This window comes from Fundulus heteroclitus, chromosome 4, assembly GCF_011125445.2.
Source record: "Fundulus heteroclitus isolate FHET01 chromosome 4, MU-UCD_Fhet_4.1, whole genome shotgun sequence".
Lineage (NCBI taxonomy): Eukaryota > Metazoa > Chordata > Actinopteri > Cyprinodontiformes > Fundulidae > Fundulus > Fundulus heteroclitus.
This window is the reverse complement of record NC_046364.1, coordinates 24,221,988-24,247,431: the sequence shown is the minus strand read 5'-3', so window position 1 is coordinate 24,247,431 and position 25,444 is coordinate 24,221,988. Positions and strand designations below refer to the sequence as shown.

General features: G+C 39.7%; 1 protein-coding gene across 1 annotated transcript; it reads left to right on the top strand.

Moving 5' to 3' along the window:
- Window positions 1–1,585: 1,585 nt before the first annotated feature.
- Window positions 1,586–20,296, top strand: LOC105917647 (adhesion G-protein coupled receptor G1). The gene is made up of 13 exons (XM_036136284.1): window positions 1,586–1,681; window positions 1,860–1,935; window positions 2,024–2,168; window positions 3,503–3,610; window positions 9,553–9,678; window positions 9,810–9,855; window positions 9,997–10,088; window positions 16,175–16,290; window positions 16,679–16,863; window positions 16,936–17,032; window positions 17,302–17,431; window positions 18,474–18,630; window positions 18,907–20,296. Exons 2-13 carry the CDS (start codon window positions 1,883–1,885, stop codon window positions 19,005–19,007), a joined length of 1,356 nt encoding a protein of 451 aa, XP_035992177.1. The 5' UTR covers window positions 1,586–1,681; window positions 1,860–1,882; the 3' UTR covers window positions 19,008–20,296.
- The last annotated feature ends 5,148 nt before the right edge of the window (window positions 20,297–25,444 follow it).

The window sequence follows — 25,444 nt, the reverse complement described above, 5'->3', positions numbered from 1 at the left end:
ATTCATCACTAATCTCCCAATGGAGGACAGAGGAGAGGGTAGTAAATCATGGGACCTTGGCACTAAAAAAACAATATGTAACAAGTTTGAGAAGTTTCCTTTTGTAATGAAATCCTATATGATTACATTATATAAGGGGAAATTGTCATGTTGAGTTCAGCTAAAATGGGAAGAAGAAATATTACTCAGCGCTAGGTGTTATCTGTGAACCAGTCTGGGTGGATGAGTTGGAGACGGTTCGTCAGATGCAGCTGAATGTAAAGGCAGGAAAACCAGGTTATGCCTTTCTTTAGCATTGAATCGGTTGAATTAAAGAAGCAACCAGTTTGTCACAAAGTTCAAAGTTCCACCCTGGAAACGCCAAAGGGGAGAGCATTTATGTGCAGCGCAAATTATTACAAGGCCATCCTGAGCCAGTTGATGGTACAATGCAGTAAACAACTGTTTGTGTTTTTGAAAAAAGAAGGCAGATGAAAGACATCTTGCATCATTTACAATAGGTGGATGAAAAAGCTAGCAGAAGCCAGAGGGGACAGGCTACAGCTCATGAGATCCATGAAAGGAGGCTTCAGCATCTGCAGTGGATGGAGCAGTCATCAACAGGGAACCTAGGAAAGCTGGACCGACTCGTGAAAAAACTGGAGCACAAATAATATCTTAACCTGGTCAGCCAGATTGATAATGTGTAGCACTCTACGTTCACTCTACGGTCAATCTGGGACTACTCCCATTGAATCCATTTGGGGAAAGGTGGGACATACAGTAAAACTTTCCGAGCTGATTGGGCAAAATGACATCTAGTACCCACCTACCAAAGGCTCGTTTTAGCCAATCACGGTATCAAATTAAAACATAAGCAGCACGCATCATGAGAGACCACAGGAAGGTAAGTTAGTCTAGGGATTTCTCGCAGTTCTTCTTTCAAAGAAGAAAATATGGATTCTTACCAAACAGATATGAAAACAACAATTACGCATGTGTTCAGAATCAGAGTCAGAAATACTTTAATAATCCCAGAGGGAAATTACAGTACAGTACAACCATCCATTACATACATCACAAACATTTCGTTCACTGAGGCCTTGCTGCCGATGACCCCGCCTGATGCGGTTACCATAGGGCGCCGCCTTTAACTCTGTGGAAAGATAGGAGCCACATTTGGGGAGGGAGAGGAAAAACAATACATATTTCACACTTTATCCTATTCTAGGATACAGTATGATGTATCAAAAAACCTCGCACCTATTACAACCTGAGAGCAATATGTTATTATTAATTTGTTCTTTTTGTTTACTTTAAACATCTCAAAATGCATTTCAAGCTGAGACGTTTGGATTTAAGTGTTTATATTTTTGGTGGAACTGTACTCTTAATTATGCTCTAATTGGAAGCTCTAGGAGATTGGTGTTTGTGTTTTTAACTCTATATAATTTATGTTCATCTCACAGGTTGAAGTGCTGGATCTTGGTATGGTATGGAGTATTCTGTTTTGTGCTGTTTTACACGGGAGGCTGCGAAAGTCAAAATGGAAATTCTGGGAATTCTGGAAGTTCTGGGAATTCTGGAAGTTCTGGGAATGCTGGGAATTCTGGAAGTTCTGGGAATGCTGGGAATTCTGGAAGTTCTGGGAATGCTAAGAACTGTCCCAAAAACATAAAGGCTTGTAATAAAACATCCTCAAGTAAGAATTATCTGTCTGTCTGTCTGTCTGTCTGTCTGTCTGTCTGTCTGTCTGTCTGTCTGTCTGTCTGTCTGTCTGTCTGTCTGTCTGTCTGTCTGTCTGTCCCTCTCCCATAGATTGTGTTCTTCTGTATTATTTTTAGTTTAATAAATGGTACAGATCATTATTACCTCTACAGACAGTCTACAGACCAAATGCTGCATGGACCATGTATGTGACTGCCTGGGCAACCAACTGTCATGTGACAAACTCCAGTAAGCATCCATTCTCTATCAGATAACAAAAATGCCATGGTCCGCTATATCAGTTGTGCTGTAAGGTAAATATTATTTTTTCAACAAGAGCAATTAGGACGATGGAGAAAGTTTTGGTGAGAACAGAAGTAACCCAAACAACATTTATGCAGTCCAACAGTTGCATGGCTGTCCTACATAAGCCTCCCAATTCTGTCAGCAAGGGTCTTGATATGTATTTCAATGACACTGAGGTAAGGCACGTCTTGTGAATCTGTTTTTGTCGGAGGGATTTGGTTGTATATTGAGCTGACATCAAATATTTCAAATAATATATTTGTCTTTCAAATATTAAATTATAATTATATAATATAATTAAATTTAATTGAGTGAAATGTTTAGCACACCAAATGTTTACCAGTTCTGCTTTCTCTGTGGCAATTTTTACCCACATGTCTCATTTGGATTAGTAGATGGTTTATTTTAAAACACAGAAGCATCACACAACAACCTTTATACAACTCTTCAACATACACAACAAGTCAATTTTTTTATTGTAGCCCTCAGAGAGAATATTTAATTTAAAGAAATGTCCTTGAAACCTTTTTTTACCCATATTGCTGTGTTCTGAAAGGTCTTGATCTGACAGCTAAACATGACTGTAAATAAAAATCTCATTGGTTATTTAAAGACTAACTTCCCTCTGCTCTCCTGCACAAATATACTCACATTGTGTTAAAGTTTGCCAAATGTAACATTCCCTCTTATAGTCATCTCAGATAACATAGATAAGACATTTGAAAAAAAAAATTAGATTTAGATTTTTAGATTGCTTTTAATGAGCAAACAAAGAGAGCTCTGCTGTACCATGTACAGTCAGATGTTTGGTAAAACTTTTATTATAAATTATTGGCATTTAGAGTATAGTTTTATGCACAACTGTCAATTTATTTCACATAGTATCTTAACACAGGACCGAAATTATACATTTCTATCCTTTGTTAAGACACTTGAAAATGTATACTCAGCATTCTTATAGGGTAGAGCTGATGGTTCTAGAATGTCTGTTATCTTGACAAGATAAAGACATCTTAAATACTCCCTAGGGATGTTGATTGGCCAGAGTTGGTAGAATTCATTTGGCATTATAACAATAATCTGTGTCATCATGGAAACCCAATAGAAAAAATATGAATTCAAAGAACTCAAAGAAGATAAAACACTTGGACATTCTGTAGACTTTGCCATCATGAGTTAAAATATCTGTATGCAAGTATCGTGAATCATCAGTTTGTGAGTGCTTTTACTCTGTCCTCAGTCTGCAGTAGGTATAATAATTTGTGTGTGTGTGTGTGTGTGTGTGCGTGTGTGTGTGTGTGTGTGTGTGTGTGTGTGTGTGTGTGTGTGTGTGTGTGTGTGTTAGGTGAGTGGGGGTGCAACCTCATCGGGTTCATCTTTCTAGCAAGTATATAGCAATTTAATCATGTGTTGTCTTTAGGATGTTTATAAATTATAAACTTGTTCACCTACGTTAAGTTATTGGAGGTACTTGAAGTCCTCACAATTTCCATGTTCTGCATAAATGCAGGACTCTACGGGTAAGAATGTGCCCAGCAGCAAAGTGAGAGTTCAGCTGCCAAAAGAGGTGAAACTTGGACCAGATAATACAGTTGTGTACTTGACGATTAAGCTTGAGGTAAGAGAGAAAATCGTCCTTACACTAGTAAAAAACTGCACATTCCCTAAGACTAACAAAACACAAGCAAGCTAAAGTTGAGCAGTTTTTACATTTCTATTTATTTATTACAGTTGTTGGTTGCCAGAGGTTGTACAGTAAAGGTCAAACTTATTTTAGAGCTCATGGATATATTCATTGTAGTTGGTTTGGATATAAGTAAATCCTAAGTTTTACATGAAACATTTACACTTGCCAAACAGTCATTTTTTGTAGGCAGTATAAAGTAGTTCCTTGGTATAGTAAGGCCATATAATATTTTGTAAAGAACCACAAGTGTTGTGCATTTGTGTGCTTTTAAGTAATTTAATGTTTATCAAATAACTCTCGGTTATGACATTGTCCGGTGAATATCCGCCCAATTGACTTTGATATTAGGACAGTAGTTGAAAGTGTGTCACTAGCATTCTTCTAACAGCAAACTCTGCACACATATGGAGTAAATGAGTGCTAACTTCTCTTAAAAAGAAAACAATTTATTAACAGAACTCAATGCTCATCAAGAGAAAATGTATGTTGTTTAGCTGAATTAATATATTTCAATCAAGAAATTTTCTTCACAAGTCTAGTGAGACCTAACTAAAACTACTAAACTAAATCAAGATTAAAGAAAGGAAGAAACATTGTTTTGTGCTGCTCCAAAATTACATCATATTTAATGTTTAATTCAAAAACAACTAGAATTGTTTTTTTGTTTTTTTTTGTATTCCATATAATCACCACCTGCTCCACCATAACCTGACAATGGGTCAAACAAAAAATAAGAATGGAAAGATGGTAATTTGCGCATGAGTGGAACCATGACACCAGCAACTATATGCACCACTGGCAGGGACAGAGTGGCAGTCCATGGCTGTCAGACTCGTTCATTACTCATACAGGTTTTCCACAGGGGGCATGGCTCATTTAACTACACCAGCAGAAACCCTGGTGCGTTTGGTGCACAGAGACAGGTGAAGGCATCATAAACCAGGCTGAAGTTACTGACTCAGAATAAGCTTGTTGCAAGTTACAGCTAATTACTTATTCATCCTGCAAGAGCTGCCGTTAGAGTTAGAAGCTCTCGCTACAGCTGAAAACCGTAGCTTTCTGGGAGCTTATAGTTGGATTAACGTCAAGGTCCTTGGATCAGTAAATATCAAAGCATTCATTCCTAAAGCAGCTAAATACACGTGCGGGTTATATAATTAGAATATCATGAAAAAGTTTATTTTTTTCAGTAATTTAATTAAAAAAGTGAATTTAATTTGTTACACATGGCTGATATATTTCAAGTGTTTATTTAATTTTTTTTATTATTATATAATAATTAATTAACTAATTTGAAAAGGTCCAATATTAAAGACACCTGGTGCCACATTCTTATCAGCTAAATTACCTCAAAACACCTACAAATGCCTTTAAATGTTCTCTCAGTCTAGTCCTGTAGGCTACACAATCAAGGGCAAGACTGCTGACTTGACAGTTGTCCAAAATACGAGCACTGATACCTTGCTTAGTGAAGGCAAGGAAAAAAGGTCATTGCTAAAGAGGCTGGCCGTTCACAGAGCTCTGTGTCCAAGCGCTTTAATAGAGAGCCAAATGGAAGGAAAAGATGTGGTAGAAAAGTGTGCTACCACATCACCTCCTTTCACCAAAAGTTACGTGCCAAGATGGTGACCATGTTTGGCTGTGCCAGCTTTTCTTCAGTACCTCTCCTGCATTTTTTCCCATCTGCGTTTTTAATACTTTTAATATTTATTCTTTTTACGGACTTGTATGATGTTGGCATATCTGCTGCCCATGTTTATGATCGAGGTGCACTAATTTCAATCAAAGACTCAATGGAAAACTGTGACAGCTGTAAAAGTTCTAGAGGGAGTTTTCTACCTCCATTTGTCTGCTGCTCACTTGATTGCCTGCTGGTTAAATCCATACGCAGGAAGCACATATTATTACTGTTCTGACCTCTCTGCACTGGTTGCCTTTGCACGTTAGGATACATTTTAAAATGCTGGTGTTAGATTTCACAGCAACCCACAGACAGGCTCCTAAATATATACAGGATATTTTAAAACCCCTTTGTCCTCCTAGAATTTTAAGGTCACCGACTCAAATGCTGTGGGACCCGCTTTAAAATTCAAAGGTATTGTGCTTTACAGGTAGAGGCTCCGAGACTTTGGAACACTCTCCTGCTGCACAGTCTCTTTTGAAAAAATAACTAAAGACATATTTATTTAGACAGGCATTTGCTTGTTTTGCTCCTGTGAAGCACTTTGTGATATCAATGTCTGTGAAAGGTGCTATAGAAACACTTAGCGATGACCACACCCTGGAGAGGATTGTGAAACAAAACCCATTGAAAAATGTGGGGGAGATTCACAAGGAGTGGACTGCAGCTGGAGTCAGTGCTTCAAGAACCACCACACACAGACATATGCAAGACATGGGTTTCAGCTGTTGCATTCCTTGTGTCAAGCCACTCTTGAACAAGAAACAGCATCAAATGTGTCTTCCATGGACTAAAGACAGATAAGACTGGACTGCTGCTGAGTGGTCCAAAGTTATGTTATCTGATTAAAGTAAATTAAGCATTCCATTTGGATATCAAGGTCCCAGAGTCTGGAGGAAGAGCAGAGAGGCTCAGCGGAGAATCCACATTGCTTGAGGTGCCATATAATATGCTTGTGTTTGTCCACTGTGCTTTCTGAGGTCCAAGGTTAACACAGCCATCTACCAGGATGTTTTAGAGTCCCCCCCTTTTCTGTTACCATTGCCAAGCAAGGAGGGTGGGTCTGCTAGTTTTTGCGTGGGCGTGCTGCCTAGATACTAAGTTAGAGCTAGCGAAGGAGGAGTTTGCTAACATGGAGTGTCTCTGCATTGGGCGGCGCTCCAAAACCCCATGGGTGTCTGCTATGCACAGACATAGCTCCCAAGGTTGAGGTGGGCTGGTAACCCTGTTGGGATTGTAGGTGCCTTAATAGCGCAACCAATACCAACAGGTACCCAGTCCCTCACATTCAGGACTCTGTTGCTTGTCTGGCTGTAGCAATGGTTTTTTGAAGGTGGATTTAGTGCGGAGCTACCATCAGGTTCCTGTACATCTGTTAGATGTCGTCAAAACTGCATTTATCACTCATTTAGGTCTTTTTGTGTTTTGCTGATGCCCAGTGAGCACGGCCTGATTGTGAACTGTCTTAATGAGCTTATTCAGCTACAGATAAACTCCTGCTCCAACAGACCACCATAGTCACCATAGAAGATGACTGATGCTATTGCAGTCAAAGAATGTCTTCAGGAGAGCATCTTGCACTCCAAGAGACCTCTTCAGCAGGTAGAGTCTTCACTGTTGCATCACTGTTCTGACTCCAGTCCAATTTATTGCTCAGGTGAACATCCAGGAACTTATAAGAGGGATGTTCACCTGTATCAGTGAGGTGGGCCTGCACCTGCAAAAGTTCACCACTAATGATCCTCGCGTTGCTCCCAGGATTCTGCTGGTGGGCCAGAACTTGGTGTAACAAATAGATGATGCCATGATCCACCCTGAAACCAGGCTGGTAGGCAAACTGCAGTGGATCCAATGGATCAGCCTCATGAGGGTCATCATCAGGTGTGATGTCAGTGCTACCGGTGTGTAGCTGTTGAGGTCTTTCAGGTGTGCTGTCGTAGGCACCGGTTCCAGACAGGGGGGGTTTCACAACCGTGGTACTCTCCTCCAGTTCATTGATGTTTAAGATGTGCCCCATGATGCCATGCTGCTTATCCGAAAAGCACCTCAGTAGCCTGAAACTGATGCCTTTCAGACCCGTAGCCTTCCTCATTTGGAGTTTTGAGAAGAACAGGGTGATGGAGGTGGCAACACTGTGGAGTTATTTATAGTGGAGAGGGTGGATGAAAGCTGAGAGCCAAAAGATGTGCAGCTCTGATAAGAACAGGCAGTCATCAGGTTGAAGCACCTTGTAGCATGTTAGACTGAGTTGGGGGATTGCTGATCAAAGCTCAGAAAGTGCTGATTCAGGTTATTCGCCCATCTCAAGTGACCTAGAGCCTGGACATTCTGTTTGTGACATGAAATTGTTGTCAGGCTTTTTCAGTGTCAGTGTTGTTGTTCTGCAGCTGCACCTCCATGTTCTTCCTTTATTTCTTTTGTTCCTTCTGTCCTCTCAGTTTTCTATGTGCATCTCTCAGTTCTTTACTTTCCAACCTGAAAACCCTCTTCTCGTGGTTTATCCGGGGCTTGCTGTAGAAAAGGCACCTAACCTTCATAAGGGGCACAGTAGAGTCCACCAAAAAGTTGAGGTAGTCTGTAATGCATTCTGTTATTTCATCAATGTCCTCCATGAGGATTGCATAGTAGGTCATCCCACACAATAAAACTAAAGCAGAATGACTTCTTTTGCCTCCTCTAAGCATTTCAATTAGAGAATCAAGTTGAATTAAAGGTTTGGAAAGCTCTCAGCATAACAACATTAAATAAATGTGTTTTTAAGTCTTACCATTTGTCTGAGAAAATACACTTTATACCAGTGTCCTTTTTTTGAAATGTAACAAATGTAATAAAAAAGAAATGAGCTCAACGAGAATGAGTAGACATTAAGATGTCTCTAATTATCCCAAAAGCAATCTTTATCTTCTTTAACAAAATTATTTTTTTCCCATCAATCATATGCTCTCTCTCTCTTCATCCTTCACTTCAACTACTTACAAAAATTGTTTGATTCACAATAATTTACATTCAATAAAACCCGGCCAAAGCAGAGAACCGGTACGATATGTTCTATATCAGTTTTATTTACCCATAAATGAGGCATCTGCCTTATGGGAATATTTTTGGCCTGGGCTAAAGCCCCCAATGTTTCAAGACCCCAAAAACGCCCTTGTTTGAAAAGGTTTATTTTTCTCTACTTATTAAAAAAAATAAAACTCATGTTTAGATTTATTACACACATATTGAACTATTTTAGATCTTTATTTTTTGTAATTTAAACAGGTAATTAAAACCCAATATTCAATGTCTCAGAATATCGTGAGAATAAAATGTGAAAAACTTGAAGTAATTAGTATGCCGAATAATTAAACCAGAAGTCACTAGCAGTGACCACAAGGAGGGTAAGCCACAAAAGAGCCTTGCCAAAGAAGCCCATTATTCAGGGTGCTGTTTCAAAACACATTTATAGAAATTTCAGCGGAGGGAATACGTGTGATTGGGAAAAAGATGCACCCGCAACACGGACTGTCACAATAACAATCAGTAGTTGCAACTAATATTAAGGAAATATCTAGATGTTAGCTGCTTAGTTAAAGAAGTCATGCTACAAAGCTCTGTGAGGCCCTTTTAAAACCACTCTTTAAATGAGCAAAGACTGGTCACAGTGGACAGGTAAAAAAGTAGCTTGTTTCTGTTGAAGAGCAGAGGGTTTAATGTATGGCAAGCACAATCTGCCATACCCTAAACATATAATTATATACTATGTTAATAACATTTAAATTTACATATTGGTGGGAGTTGTGGCCTAGTGGTTAGAGCGGTGCACTTTGGTTCTGAGAAGGCTGCAAGTATCTGGTTTGGTCCCTGTAGACTGCCACCAGGGGTCCCTGAGGAAGACCCTTAGCCACAGATTACTCCCCGGGCACCACTTAGTGCAGCCCACTGCTCCATAAGGGATGGATTAGCGCAGACAAAATTTTCCCTCTGTGGGACCAAAAAGGGAAAGCTTTATGTTTATTTAATTACTGACAAAACTGTCTGATAGTACTGTATTTACTTATTATATTGGAAATACTGTGTTAATAATGGTTAAAGACTACGGTACTAGTTCTGTTGGTGTATTAGTGACAGCTTAGAAATAATCGTTAACCAATATCCAATATCTGTGTTGGAAAAACTTTCAAATCAATGAATTGAGTGTTTTTTATTGCAGGTTGTTTGGAAAGGTTTAGAAGACCTGTATGATGATAGGCTCATCGGTCTGAGTGTCCATGGCATGGAGGTTTCAGGACTTAACGAATCAATAAAGATCACATTCAATATGATCACCAGCATAAACGTAAGCACATTTTCTCTTTCTCCAAACTGTAACTCCTGTAAACTTCTGTATAATCCACCAAAAGAATAGATTTTATCTTCAGTTTTTAAAAAAAACCAATAATCTAAAACAGGAATGTTGTTGTATTAAAGGAAACCCAGAAACCTGTGTGTGTCTACCTAAATGACACAACAAATGGTGAGTATAAGACATACGTATGTCAAAAGCAGCAACATCAGAGATTATAACTTTCTTACCTAATATTTCTTATGATGAGCTATAGCCTGATTATGACAACCTAACAAACATAACAGGCCTTCTGTGTCTTCAATTTACCAGATACCAAAATAGAGGAATGTGACAAGACGGACTATAATCAGACTCACATCACCTGTTTCTCTAATCATCTCACGTACTTTGGCGTGCTTCTGGTAGGAATGGCCTTTTGTTCTAAATGGATTATTTGTGCATGATGAAAATGAAATAAAGTTGAAGTCTTTGGGTGCATTCCATTTTCCCACATGTGGGTTAACCTCAAATATCTCCACACTTTCTAAATAATTATGTTGTAATCCTAGTAAATTACATCCTAATAAATACAACAATAAAAACAGTAAAGTGAAGATATTAATCCAACCAATCAGATAAGAAGCCTTAGTATTAATTGTTACAGAGCCTGCCATATATGCCTTTAAGATTTTGTCCAACATGCAAGAAAAACTCTCAGCAGAAGGAAGAAAGTTTAACAGTTTATTTAAAGTTAAAGGTATAGTGAACGCGCTTTTTAAACTTTGAGTTTGCGTTATCTACTGGTTGTCCCACATGCCGATCATGGTTACATATTCACGTAATGCCAATGTGTGTGCTTGTTTATTAGTTTTCTCTTTCTGGCTGCACATTCACACTTCTAGTGTTTATGTATCCAGTGAGCTTTGGTTTCAGCCATTCATGTAGCTCCAATGCTCTCACCATACACTTTGAAAATGGCTGAGAGTCGCAAGAGGCAAACTGTTTTGCAAGTTTAAGAGAAAAGAAAGGCCCCAGAAGAAAGAAATAAGACCAGAGTGTATTTGGGAAATTCTTTTATATGTTTTCCCTGAGGAGCGGAATAGCAGGTAAGATGGTCTTGTACATACATGGTTATTCAAAAAGGGATTTGGGTATTTCTTAGACTTTGACAAACTTTATTATAATTTTCTATGCACAGAATGCATACAAAAAGAAATTCCGTTTCATATAGCTTACGGCAATGTAATGAGAGTGCAATTAAAATAATAGAACATTACAATATAGAGTGCTGCGGTGATAAGAATGTAACAGTGCAGGAGAAAAGCAGTTTTAAAAAAGTGTGCAGAAGAATGTTCCACCATGTTTATAGTGCAAAGATAATGGTGCAAAAAGGCATTAATTTGAAAAGTTCAATTTTGGCAGTGCAAAATAATGTTCACTGCAAAAATGCAGTAAACATTCATTTGTGTACTTTTAAATCTAAGTTCATTATTAAAGTTCAGCAAAGCTGGCAGTGAAAAATAATTACACGAAATGGCCATAAAGTTCAGTTCTGTGTATGTGTGATGCAGAGTCCAGTTTAAAATTGTACAGTTCAACAGTCTGATGGCAACAGGTAAAAGCTGTTGCAGAACCTGGTGGACCTGCAGCGGATGCTGCTAAACCTCTTCCCAGAGAGCAGCAGGGAGAACAGTTCATGGTGGGGGTGTGAGGGGTCTCTGATGAGTTACAGGCTCAGGACATGCAGAGCTGAGATGTGTTATGCCAGAAGCTGTTTGAATATGCTTATTATTATTAATTATAATTAGGTTGTAATGAATCAAAATCGGACCCAAGATTCAACCATGACAGGTCAGTGACTTTACAGACAGTTTATTGATAAGCAGGGTAAAACCAGCTTCGGCTCTCGGGTGTGCTGCTCTCGTAACGGCTGGAGCTTCCCTGGAAGCAGAGGGACAGGTCAGAGACTGCCGAGGCAGGTTAGCAAAGAAACAAACTGACTAACCTGATAACGGGAGTAGCCAGGGCACTGAGAGACAGCTGGGAGTGTTCGGGGCAGAATCCGTCCGCTGGTCGATGGGAACGGACTGTTAAGCGGTCGGCTGCAGGCAGACGACGAGGAGTTTTCCAGGGGCGTAAATCCAGAGACAGTCCGGGTCCGGTATCGGTTAGTTCACAACTCCAGCAGAGGTACAGAGGGGAAATCCAAAGAGGGTCCGGATCCAGGTCCGGGTCCAGATCCAGGTCCGAAATCTGACAGAGCAACAGGCTTAAAGGGGACAGGCAGGTCTCAAAACTCACAGCCGGGCCGAGATCAGAAACACGGGGAATCAGTCCAGAATCCAGAGGCTGCAAGGCAGAACTCAGGCAGGCAGGATAACCAGAACGGGATCAGGCAGGCTAAAAAACAGAGGGCAAAACAGGTTGGGCAACAGACAGGCAGGTTTTCTGGAATAGTGCTGGAAAGTTCTCACCGGTTGGCTCGAAGACGATCTGGCACTGGAGACTGACAAGGACGGGGTTTTTATGCAGCTGGAGACAGGTGGAGCCAGTAGAGGTTGATTGCAGATAGGTGGAGACTGAACAGGTGTGACTGATTAAGAGCAGGATCAGCTCCAGTGCCAGAATCATCACATAGGTATTGTAATTTAAATAATAAGTCATTCAACTTAAAATTTAGCTATAACATAATATAGTTCAAATTGTGGTGATGCCAAAGCTGGAAGCTTGTAATGATTTATACCACTAATGCAGTTATTAAGTAGCTGTTATGAATTCAGGTGTGCTGGAATAAATGATCCGGTCGGATTTTAATCAAAGAGGTTTATCCGGCAGACTATGAGAACCCCAAAATAACTGCACTTAGAGTTTAAATCCTTATTCCTTATCACCAATCCAATGATAATGTATCTGTGTTCATATCAGATGTTAACTCCGAGAGGAGGTTAGCTCTGAATTCTAAATAACCATGCAACTCTGAATTGAACACAACAATTACTATTCCAAAGTTGTTGTTTATTAAACCAAAAGCAATTCCCTGTTACAGTAATTATCTGATTGAACATCTTTGGAAATCTTACTACTAAACTAAACATGCAAAATACATGTGGAAATAAAAGAAAAAAAACAATGGATTAAAATGAGAGGTAGCAAATCTTAGTTCAGCTGAGCTAACCACAGTTCAGTTGCTCGACACCCTTCCAAGATGGCGACTACGATGACTTATGCTCTGCACCCTTGCGTGATGCGTGAGGGGAGGTCCTAATGATGTAACCACGCTTACGCTGATGGGGGGTGATACCTCGCTTTGAGAGAGCGCGGCTAACTGGTGAGTTTAAAGAAAAAACGTGAACTAAGTTTCACACAAAGCAACTTGAATCCACTGATAAGAAGCGAAAAGAGAGGGAAAAAGATGGAAGAAAATGGGAAAAGAGTTAAAGAAGGACCCACGGGGGGGGGGGGGGGGGGGAGGGGGATGGGAACACAGGAAAAAGCGCTTAAAAAAAGGCATGCACACACATAGAAAGATATTCAACGGTTAAAAAAACACTCCGTAGTTCCTACACCTGCCCAGGCACTTTTAAACCACCCCTGTGGGTGAAAAACAAATAAAAGGGGGTCCTCCCAGCGAGGACCGGAAGGAGGGGAAGTTCCTTCGTCTCGTCCTCTGGGCTTACGGTCGCTTTGTTTGGCCAAACAAAAGCGGGGTTCTCTTTAGATCACTGGGAGATAAGGCGGCTCTCAGTCTTTGATCAGAGGGAAATCAAAAGTACTCCTTTAAGTCGACCTCCTGTTCTGTATCAGCAGAGCAGGGAATGGAGTTGCATTGGTAATGTTCGGTCCAGCAAAGAGTTATCGAGCGGAATAAATACACTTTTCCCTAGTAACATTATCTCTCCGCTTCGTTGCTAGAGAGGCGGCCATTTTGGGGCCGGGTTGCATGATGGGAGTTGGTGGCCATTTTGACCACACTGCATCATGGGAAATGCAGTCTGTCACGTCCTGTCACGTCTGAATGCGGTACCGCGCGCGAGCTATTTTTAGAAACACAACGTCACAATGACGTCACATCACGTGGTACGCAGTGGGGCAAACTTTTGAAACCCGCCGCTGCTTTGCTTTAAAAGAGACATGCGTTAGCCTAGGTTTTACTCGGTAAACGACTGCTTTTTCCAAATCTAAGACCATGGTTTTTAAACATTGTTGCTATGGAACGTGCAACAGCGACTCGAGTTACGCTGATCGGCCGCATATGAAGGATGTTTTCTTCAAGACTGCCAAGGAGAAATGTGTGCGCTGGGACCGGGGCGGTCGGCCTACACAACAGTTCAACCCGGAAAAAGTTACCAAATTCAAGTACATATGTAGCAAGCATTTTGTCGGAGGAAAGGGCACAACCGAAGAACATCCTGACCCAATTCCAGCGACATCAAGTCAAGGTAAGAGTATTTTGGTGGCCGACATGTTAATAAAGTAGCGTCTTTAATAACAGCCTCCACACCACACAGAGAGACAGCTGGTCAGAATGCTCTCTATGGTGCTTCTGTAGAAGGTCGTGAGGATGGGTGGGAGCAGGTGGGCTCTCCTCATCCTCCGCAGGAAGTACAGTTGTTTCTGTGCCCTCTTCACCAGTGACATGGTGTTCACAGACCAGGTGAGGTTGTCTGTGATGTTCACCCCAGGAATTTGGTACTGCTGACCACCTCCATAGCTGAGCTGTTGATGAGCAGTGGAGCGTGGTGAGGCTGGTTCTTCCTGAAGTCGACGATGATCTCCTTCATCTTCTCCACATTCAGGATCAAGCTGTTGTCTCTGCACCAGCCCACCAGCTGCTCCACCTCCTCTCTGTAGTCCCGGTCGTTGTCGTCTCTGATTAGGCCCACCACCGTTGTGTCATCTGCAAACTTCATGATGTGATTAGTGGTGAACCTGGGGACGCAGTCGTGTGTCATCAGAGTGAACAGCAGGCTAAGGACGTAGCCCAGAGGGGAGCCTGTGCTGAGGGTGATGACATCAGAGGTGTTCTGTCCGACCCGGACTGACTGAGGTCTGTTGGTAAGAAAGTCTAGCAGCCAGTTGCGAAGGGGTCTGCTGAAGCCCAGATTTTCCAGTTTTCCTACCAGATGCTGTGGGATGATGATGTTGAACCCTGAACTGAAGTCCAGGAACATTATTCAAAGCACTTCATCATGATGGGAGTCAGTGCAACAGGCCGGTAGTCATTAATTGAGGTGACTTGAGGTTTCTTTGGCACGGGAATGATGGAGGCAGACTAAAAGCATGCTGGGACTGTGGTTTGGTCTAGCAAGGTGTTAAAAATGTCTGTGAGGACACCAGCCAGCTAACCTGCACACTCCCTGAACACCCACCCAGGTATGTTGTCGGGGCCTGGGGCCTTACGCAGGTTGACTTCAACACATCGGTTGTGTCTCCTCTTCCTGATGGGGAACAACCTTCACTGCTGGAGTGCTGTTTAGTGCTGTTTTTTAGTTTCATACCTACATTTCTGTAACAATTGTCCAATCTACCTTTTCATCTAATGGTCTGGAGCCACAGCAACTGGCCAGAGTCCCGGGTGAACAGGAATGAACTGGAGAGGAGTGGAAATGCATAACTGAGCAACAAGCAAGCTGAAGTGGAATAATCTGAACAGGTTTACTGTAAATTAAGAAGTGAGAGTTGGACAAGAGTGGAGTGAGTTGAATCCAGTGCCAGCTTAAGAGTGCTAATGTCGTCGAGGGCAGATAGGTTATTTACAAGGAGAGTTTGAATAGCCGGTTGTGGAACTGCAGATCAGGAGGGTGATTGCCAGCCAATTGCAGGTGAGAAGTCAGGTAAGTTTACCACGAGATACCAAGGGCTCAGGAAATAACTAGAAAGAGCTTAAAAGGCGAAAACAACAGTTGTGCCTGTGGTCATCAGAGCACTCGGGCGGTGACTCCTACTCTGGAGAAGTGGCTCCAACAGATACCTGGAGAAACGTCAGACATCTCAGTCCTGAAGAGCTAATGTCAGGAACAGCTAAGATCTATGAAGAACCCTCAAGCTCCCAGGGCTCTGGTAAAGGACCAGAGCTTGGGAAATGGAGAGCCACCAAATACATACATACATACATACATACATACATACATACAAACATACATACATACATACATACATACGTAAACATTTTTCAGGAAGCAGATGACTTGCGTGAAGTTTCCAAAATACACTCGAAATTATTCTACAATATGTTTAACTAATGTCAAAATTTAAGATAATTAAAGAAAACTAAATTTTCCACTCTCAAACTTGTCTCCAACACAAATTACATAAATACTTACAATGTTGTTGTTGGGGTTTTTTTTTGTAATGTGAGAGTCATTTATTGAGCAGTGCTTGTGGTCCACCTACTTTGTCTGAATAAAGGTTTTTGTATATGTTCAGGCAATATTCTAACAATCACATATGTTGATGTGCTTGCTTAGCAAAACTGTTTTGAGTTCTGACATTTAAGAATTGTTGACAGGTGTCAGCAGACCTCTCACCTAAAGACCAGGAGATCCTATTCTACATTACCCAAATTGGGTGTGGTATCTCTCTTTTGGCTCTGGTCATCACTGTTTTGCTCATCATCGTAAAAAGGTACTATGTTCTTCCATGGTTAAAGGTATTGCAATCAGCACTCGTATTTCTTTATTCTATGTCGTATTTCAGAATTTTCCACTTCCACATTTCCTTTTTCCTGTTTGACTTGTGGCAGCTGCCATTTCATAGAGATTGCTGCTTATTTACTAAAACCGCTATGTAAATTTTATTTCCATTTCCAATTTGATCATAAATTCTTCTTTCCATCCTCCACTTTTTATGACGTCATTTTGACACACTGAGAATGAAACTGGTTCCAAACTTCTGAATTACAGCTGAGGTTATGTTCTGTATCTGACAGAAAACTGAGAGCGGATAATACCAAGAAGATCCACATCAACCTTATAGTTTCCTTGATCCTCCTAAATGTCCACTTCCTCCCCAGCGAGAAAGTGGCAAAGACGTCCTCCAACGAGCTGTGTTTTTATATGGCTCTTCTTCTTCATTACTCCCTGTTGGCCTCTTTCACCTGGATGGCCCTGGAGGGCTTCCATCTCTATCTTCTCCTGGTCAAAGTTTTCAACATCTATGTTAGGAGATACCTGTTCAAACTCAGTGTGGTGGGATGGGGTGAGTGGATTCATCAGTCTGGAATTTAAGTTTCCGCAGCCTTAAATTAAGGAAGCAGTTGTTGTGTTTCAGGTCTTCCAGCAGTCATCGTATCAGTGATGGTGATCATTGACAAAGACCTGTATGGCCATACCCCTGTGGTCTTATCAAGACCTAATGAGACTACAGTGTAAGGACAGAAAGAAGGACATGTAAAAACGTCCATTAAAATCTATCTCTTAAATCTCCTGAATTTGTTGGAATAGTAACTATGCTTTATGTACTTTTGTGTTTAATTATAGGTTTTAACACAGTATGTAGAAAAATAAGAAATGCATATATTAGTAAACTTTTCTGAAAATTACCACTATCCGTGTGTTGCACATAAGTGCAGATTTAATTTTTTATTTATTCTATGACATTATGATAACTTGCTGCCTGTGCTTCATTGCTGTGTAGATGCTACATAACTGATGACACAGCAAAAATGGTGACCACAGTGGGAGTGTTTGGCTTGGTGTTCCTCTTTAATGTGATCATGTTTGGAGTGATAGCCAAACGGTTTTTGGATAACACGTTTAGCAAACAGGTAATTTTTGCATAACGCCAATACCTGATACTGTAAATCTTTTAAAAAAAAATCGTTTTTTAAAAATATTAAGCAATGCTCCTTTAATTGTAATCCGCAACAATCTAACACCATTGAGACTAGCGGTGTGCAAAATAATCGCCATGACGATGCATCGCGATTCTAATATTGGCGATCCAATGCATTGATTCTTGATGCCAAGTATCGATTATTAATTTAAAAAATGAATAAATAAAATGGATGAATGGTTGGCGAACATCAGCCAAAAACAAGTTAAATACAACTTCCAGTACAGTAGATGTTGCTGCGGATGTGTTGACGCCCGCTGCCTTGTGTCACAAGCATTTCCGGCCGTGGGATGCTGCGATGAGTCATTCATAAACAAAACATGGAGGATAAATACAGCTATGTATGAATTCAGTTGCTTTCAGTTATGTACCAACTGAAGACACTATCCAGATCATACACAGCCAATCAGCCACTGCTAATGGCTGTATTTTTTTCTGAACAGTGTTCAGTGAAAATATCACAATGCATTGCGATGCATCGCAATAATTCAAGTATCGTGATGCATTGTGATACAATCGCATCGTGGCATGTGAATCGTGATTCGAATCAAATTGTGACTTTTGGGCAATACCCACCACTAATTGAGACTGAACCTGGCTACTGTGTTCTGACTCATTTACAACTGAGACGATGAAGTGGTAAAACTTAATTGCAGTCTGATATCTGAGAGAAATGATGAGCAGAACTTGTTGCAAGTAATTTTATTCTACAAAAAACAATGAGCTACTAAAGAACAACTGGATTTCAAATTAACTTTTTTTGTGTTTTCACAGCTCATTAAGAGGTCAGACCATTGTAGTTGTGTTTTTTATTTTCACAGCACCTTATGGAGAATCTGCTCCTTTGTGCCTTGCCTTCCTGATATTATGTGATTATTGTTGGTTGGATTAATTATGGAAGGATGGTTGTATGGTTACCTTTTTTGATTGACTACAACCTACTGCATTTTTTCCCTCTGTATTTGGTGACTCAGGACGGACGGAGAAAGTTTATTTCAGCCCGAAGAGAAGTTTTAACACTGCTGGTTCTTATGGTTCTGCTGGGCCTCCCCTGGGGACTGATCTTCTGCTCACTAGGGGAGACTCCAGCTCCTGCCCTCTACGCCTTCTGCATTATGAACAGTCTGCAAGGTTTGATCAGTTTGCTACAGTTTGAAACAATGTCTTTATTCTGTTGTGATGGTCCAACAAGTAACAAGCTACATGAGCGCTTTAAAAAATTTAGTGTTAAATTACGTATGACTGTGTATTTAACATTTATATGCAAGTAAGCAACGTAGATTTTTAGCTCAGGCCTTCAGTAAAACATAGTCTATTTAGATAAGTGTTGTTAAATCTTGTACTCTGTCCTTCATTCATATTCTGTACCTCAACATGTTTAACCAATTTTACATCTTTTGTTTTCAGGTGTCTTCATCTTCATTTACTTTGTGTTCCATTTGGTCCAGTGCAAAGGGTCAGCTTCTGCATCCAACACTGAAACACAGATTTCTAGCATCAAAACCTGAACTAAAACACACCGTTCTTAGTCAGAAGGACAGTGGAGAGAAAAGGTTTTGGGATTTGTTTGTTTTTCATAAGTAAATATTTCAGATTGTCTACTTAATTCACATATATTAGACAAATATAACACCAATAAACACAAAAATACAGTGTTTTAATTAAGACTTTCAAGTGAAGAAAAAAATGGAAATTGTGCATACCATTAAATTGGTCGTAAAACTCAAATAGCAATTCAGAAAATAACAATTGTACAATCAGTAAAATATTGTTGTGATAGTGTTATAGCCAATGGCTTTTTTGTTGACTCATGATCTTGCTGTGATAAATGGAACCATAAATGAACCATCTTCTATCTATTAAAACATCCTGAAGGAGAGTGGCCAGCCATCTTGTCATGACCTCAAGCTGAATATTTAAGTCTACTAGTGGGAGAATGACGTAAAACAAACCAAAGGTCCACCCCTGAATGGCTTAAGACAAACTAAAACACTTTGGGTTGGCCTGGTAAAAAAGCCCTGATCTGAACGTGATTTTGGTGCAGTAGCACGAATCTCCTCAAATCTGGCTAAATTACAACAGTTTCTTTAAACATGAGTGGGCCAAAATCTCTGCAGAGCCCACGCATCCTGCACCCAAAATCATTAGAGTGTTATTTTCAGGTTTGTATTACAGAGAGCTATTTGCAAAAGCCAACTAAAGAGACAGTCTTTTTCCCCAGGCTGTCAGTCTGATGGACACAATGCAGACGTAACAGTTTGAAAGAAAATAAACAACTGACACCACCACAACTTGCCTTTTTTTTTGTTTTTCTCATATTAATAAGTGACTTCACATAGGCATAGAAGTACACACTGTTTATTGTATCCTTCATTTTAGTTCCTCTAAAGTTTACGTATTTATATTTTATATATTTTATTTGTATAATATGTGCAAAACTGAACGCAAATCCCTTGTTTATGCACACAATCTTGGCCAATTGAGCTGATTTTGAAATTGATTTTGATTGCAGTTTTTGCTGCTATGTGTGTGACAGCTAGTTATTAGATTTAGAAGGCAATCATTTTTGGATATTTTGCTCTTCATAAGAAGCACCTTCATTTAAACACTGCATTTTGTGATTATTTGCGTTATCTTTGTCTAATATTTCAATTTGGCCTGAAAAACCTGAAAAAAAAAATCACAACAGGGGCACTAATATGCAAGTTTGGACATATGTAATGTATTTTACATCTTGTTATGTTCATAGAACCAGAACTAAATAAGGAGGAGCAGCATTTAGTTCATATGCTCCACTTATCTGGAACAAACTTCCAGAAAATTGTAAAAGTGCGGAAAGCCTGAGTTCCTTTAAATCAAGATTAAAAACACATTTGTTTAAGATTGCCTTCAATTGTTCTAGTTAACTGAATCACCACTTTTTTGTTCTTTTCTTCTATCTACATTTTATTCCTACTTGCTTTTATTCTGTTTTATTTTGCTATATTTTAATCATGTAAAGCACTTTGCTGTCTTTGTACTGAATTGTGCTATATAAATAAATTTGCCTTGCCTTGCCTAGAATGTCCCGTAGAGGCAAGTGAATAAAAACTCAATCATAAAAGTCCTGCAGTCAAGACAGTTCATGTTTTTGTGAAGATTAAATTAATATTTTCAAGCTCTCTGTAAAAATAATGCTTAGGTGAGCGTTTATCAATCCACGGGAAATCATTTTTCCAATATTTACATGCTTTACATTTAACCTATTGACTTTACTATTCATTGATAGTGTGTAGGTTTTAGATAAAAATCTGTGAATAACATATTTAGCTCTGTGCTATGAAGTAAAGAGTGTCGATCTTCATATTCTATGCCGTTGTAATGTAATTGTCTGTGTTTGTCTGATCATAAATAAAAAGCTTGATAAATCATTCATTGTTTCCTCTTGTGGCTTGACATTAAAAATGTTTTGGGTTCAGGACTTTTAGTAAAACTATATTCAGTAAAAATTAATATTTTATCTCTAAACAAATGCTATCCATATTTTAATAATTAAAATAATAATACATTCATTTGTATGCCACATTCAGTTAATTGTTTTAAATTATCTATGCTGTGAAAGCAATGACGCCCCAAACAAAAGTTTCTTATAGTCTCCTGTATATGCAGATAGACTATAGACAATTCTGATTCTGAAACAAGACTGCCCAGTCTCTGTTTCAGCAGGGTGCACGCAGATTGCAAGAATCCTTTGTCCCTCGAGACAAGACAGAAATTCTTGATTTTTTTTTATCAATGTCTTTTTGGGGCTCTTTTGGCCACTAGCTTTTTTCATGTCCAGACCAGTGCCCATAGTCACAAAGATGCTCAGAGTCCTCTCAGAGAGCTCCTATATTAATCTTAACCTCCCAAGTAGTTTATTTTAAGATTGATTTAGATAGCTGCTGAGTGCACCTCTGAGGTAGGACACCACATCCATTTTTAGCTTAGTGAGGAGGTGTTTTTAACTCCGTTGCCAGGTGCGACGTCATATTTTAGGAGATGTGATTGATTTAAATTACATAAAACACAAAAAAAACAACGTGCTCCTAGTAATCAATAGAGAGAAATTAACTGATTAGACAGGATGGAGAAATGTGTGTCATGATGATGAAACTTACCAAAACTGTTGCTTGATAGCCGGGTTCTGGAGAAATATGTCAGTTCTACCTTGTTCGGTAAGTTGTTATTACCTGTATTCACTTCTAGTTTTTGAACTTACAAATCATCTATATGGTTTGGCAGTCAGTTAAACGCCTCTTGCACATCAAAACTCTGAAGACAGATGACTCCTTGTCCACAGGTTTATTAACATTGCAAGAAGGTGAAACTGTAACGTACAAAATGCAATCAGCTATATCGGCTGCCCCTTTAATATTTCATGGGGAATAAACAATGTAGAACAAATCACCCTGTTCCAACACCACTCAAAGTCCCATTATCATTTGCACTTCTAATGAATCAAGTATTTCTCCATTCATTCATTCATTCATTCATTCAACTACATGGTTCAACATACAAATCAGCAGCATAACACACATCAACAGTTTTAATGCATCACAAATAAATATACTTTCACAAAGTACACCATGGCCAAAATATCGAACTGGAATAGCAAATACGTATATATATGTGTGTGTGTATATATATATATATATATATATATATATATATATATATATATATATATATATATATAACACGGTTGGTACATTTCCTTCCAGCACAGAAATGAGGCATCTTCTCTGATCGACGTTCACTAGCAGAACTTTCTGCCACATACAATATGGCGGTGACGTTGATCTCTATGGTACAGTGTAGTTAGACAAGATGGCCGCCAACTCACAATGCCTTTTGATTTAGGCCTTGACTTCTCAGTTACAATAGCATATTTTGCATGACTGGAAAAAAAAATTTTCTTTGGAAAATGTCCTTTTGCTGTGCTGGTTTCTTCATCTACTCTTTGAGAGCTTGGGTGTCAGTTTGGACTCATGGCTCATAGGCAGTAGTTGAAAAACTGGTTGTGGAAAAATATCTTTTTGTTTGAGTTGGAGGTTGGCATAAACTGGCGAGTGACTGGGTTAAGATGGCATTACGGGTAGAGGATGAAGGTGGTGAAATGGAAATTTTGGAATGGTCTCCAGTATCTGGAAGAAAAGGAAGAGGTAGGAGAGACACAAGACACAACGAGGATGTCAAATAGTCAAATAAAAGATGCTTAGGTGAATCAAGTCGCGATAACAATGTTAGGATTATTAGAAGGAAGGTGGAAAAAAAATAGATTAAAAATAATCCTTACATTTCAGAAGCAGGACGAAGACAAAAGGTTTGGTTTTGTAGGGAAATTAAAAAAAGCTCGGAGACATAAAAATGGCAAAAGATCTTCGAGATGGAAGTTTGTTGACAAAAGACGAGTAGTTGCGAAATAAAGCACTACACATTGAAACATTTCTAAGAAGGTGGTGTTTGAAAGAAGAGTTATAGGTGAAAGAACAGGGTCTCATGGAGTAATATTTGGCATACCTGTTGATGAACATGTTGAAAGACTTAAGTGGAACATTCAGGGAGGTGAGACAAAAAAACATGATTATTAAGAAAAGTGATGGGCAAAAAAGTTAAAAGCTAGTCTGTGCTCCTATAGTTTCAGGAAAAAGAATCTGTCTCAGTGAATTTATATGGGATGGAGGAGTTTTAGTGCTCAACCATATGTTGCTCCACCTCTTCAAAGTTATAAATATATGATCATATTGCAGCAGTTTGCAAAGGGAACACAGGTATGAAGAATTTGGGTAGCTGAACTGATTAAACATAAGGGTGGAGGTCAACATTATGTGATATATAGAGGATGGGAAGTCAGGAAAACAGCTGTGGAACTTCAGAAAATTAAGTTGGAACATAAGCTATGCTGAAGCAGTACACAGTGCAAGGACAAAACACAAGAATGGGAGCAGAAAATGTGATTCAGAGCCAAGTCAAAAGGATAGTAGAGGCCTACCCAAGAGGACACCCGATAAAACAACTAAAAAATATATTCTCATTTTTGCTGATGTGATTAACTGCACAGAACAGGTTAAGCACTAAGATAAATCATTGTTAAAGGAGCAAATGTAATTTAAATCTTATCTGTCTGATACATAAGATTTAATTTGGTTCCTTGTGTGAGTGAGTTTCTGTTTCAGAGAAGATCTCTGCTGTGGAGTCCCGTCAGCTCTTGTTGCTGCACACATGGAGCAAATCTTCTGATCAGGCTCGCTGGTGTTTAAATGGAGCTGCAGGACGTCATGATCTTCGTCTCAGGATTATTTTCATTCCTGTGAAATAGGATAATCTCGAGTTTCTCTCAGCTTGATCTTAAAGGAAGATTTGTGTGCTGTCGTTGCAGCTTTGTGACATCCTCAGTTGCTGACTAAAAAGAAAACTACCTTACCCGAACTATCCCCCATTTTTTCGGACCATGGACCATTGACCTTTCCCCCAGCACCGAATCCTAACTCCTTCCCCTGCTCTTACCAACCACGGCCAAGTGAGTTCTCTCCTCCTGTCATTTGATTTCAGTGATTCAGCCCAGATTTTCCTCTCAGCTTTGGAAAATGTGTCCTCTCCTGGCTGCAGTGGCTCCGGCTCTTCCAGCAACAGCTGAGGAAATAAAACAAAGCTGGTTCGGCAAGGACAATTTCTTTGCTCTGGCATCTGACACAGGAGTCAAGACTGCAGACTTAGCTACAATATCCACCTGGCAGTTGTCCGAACCCAGTCAGATTTGCCGCTCCGCAGATGATTTTCTCCCCATTGCTGTCCCAATGAAACAGTGGGAAATGAGTTTCGCAGAAGCACATTTTACTCAGCTTGTGAGTCCTTGAGTCTCATGTGAGGCCCGCATGGCTGGCTGGTCCCCAGGGCGGACCTTCTGCTTCAGAGTCCTAGGCAAGAAGAGGAACAGAGTGAGGTGAAGTCTGGCTTCATAGAAGGCACCCTGCTGAGAGAGGCTGGCTCTGCGTGGATGTGTGAAATTCCTTTGCTTACAACCCATTTTGACTTGTCCTCAGGTTACATGTTGTTCCTAATTCAACCTGAATTCTGCCCATGGCCTGATGGCACAACACAGTTCTAGAAAGGTATACTCCGGTTCTTTTCCAGCAATCTCCCACCGCACACATGTCAATGAGAACAGAGAGGGAGTGTGATGCCACGTGTCCTTGCGACTGCCTGCTTAGAACAGCTCAGTGTATAATGCTGTACATAAGCATGATCACAGATTAAATGGAATGCAGTCCTACTTTGGCAACAGCAGCTTCCATTAGTCAAACTTACACAACAGTAGAATACATGACACTGAAAACTGATAAATGAAAGACTGTCTAAATTACCCGAATGAACATTAAAAAATATGATGCATACTTTGGGTAGAAATGTCATCAAAATGCATATAACTCCAGATGCCTTCTTTAAATGTTATATAATTCACAAAGTATGGGGAATGACAGCCATGTTCTTTTTTTTCGCAGGGAGAAACTCAACGTATTAAGGAATCAAATTGAGACAACACTACATTTCCCCCATTGGACCAACATGGCTATTGTACATTTTCAGTAAGACTGGATTAAACACAACAACCTTGCATTACATGTAATCCTGACATCTAAAGCAACATTGTTTAGCCCACCAAGAGAATCACAAATGTCATGCCACCTCACTAATGATATTGATCAGTGTTAAAGACATTCTTAAATGTTCCTATTTAAAAAGTTACTAATTTTACACAAACCATGTTTCACTGTTCTGATAGGACAGCTTGGTCCTCTTTGGCAGGACACTCTTATAAGAGAGGTGGCATCAAATTAAAATGAAACTAATCTCAACAGAAAACTCAACAGTTCCTGGAACTCTACCCAAAGTATGAACAGTCTCTGACTGGTGAATTGTAGCA

Bases quoted from the DNA above. Each gene is read 5' to 3' on its own strand.
- LOC105917647 (XM_036136284.1), top strand. From the start codon at position 1,883: ATGGACCATGTATGTGACTGCCTGGGCAACCAACTGTCATGTGACAAA. The intron at 16,291-16,678 runs GTACTATGTTCT...CTTCCTCCCCAG, and splicing joins TTGCTCATCATCGTAAAAAG to CGAGAAAGTGGCAAAGACGT. The intron at 17,033-17,301 runs GTAAGGACAGAA...ATTGCTGTGTAG, and splicing joins AGACCTAATGAGACTACAGT to ATGCTACATAACTGATGACA.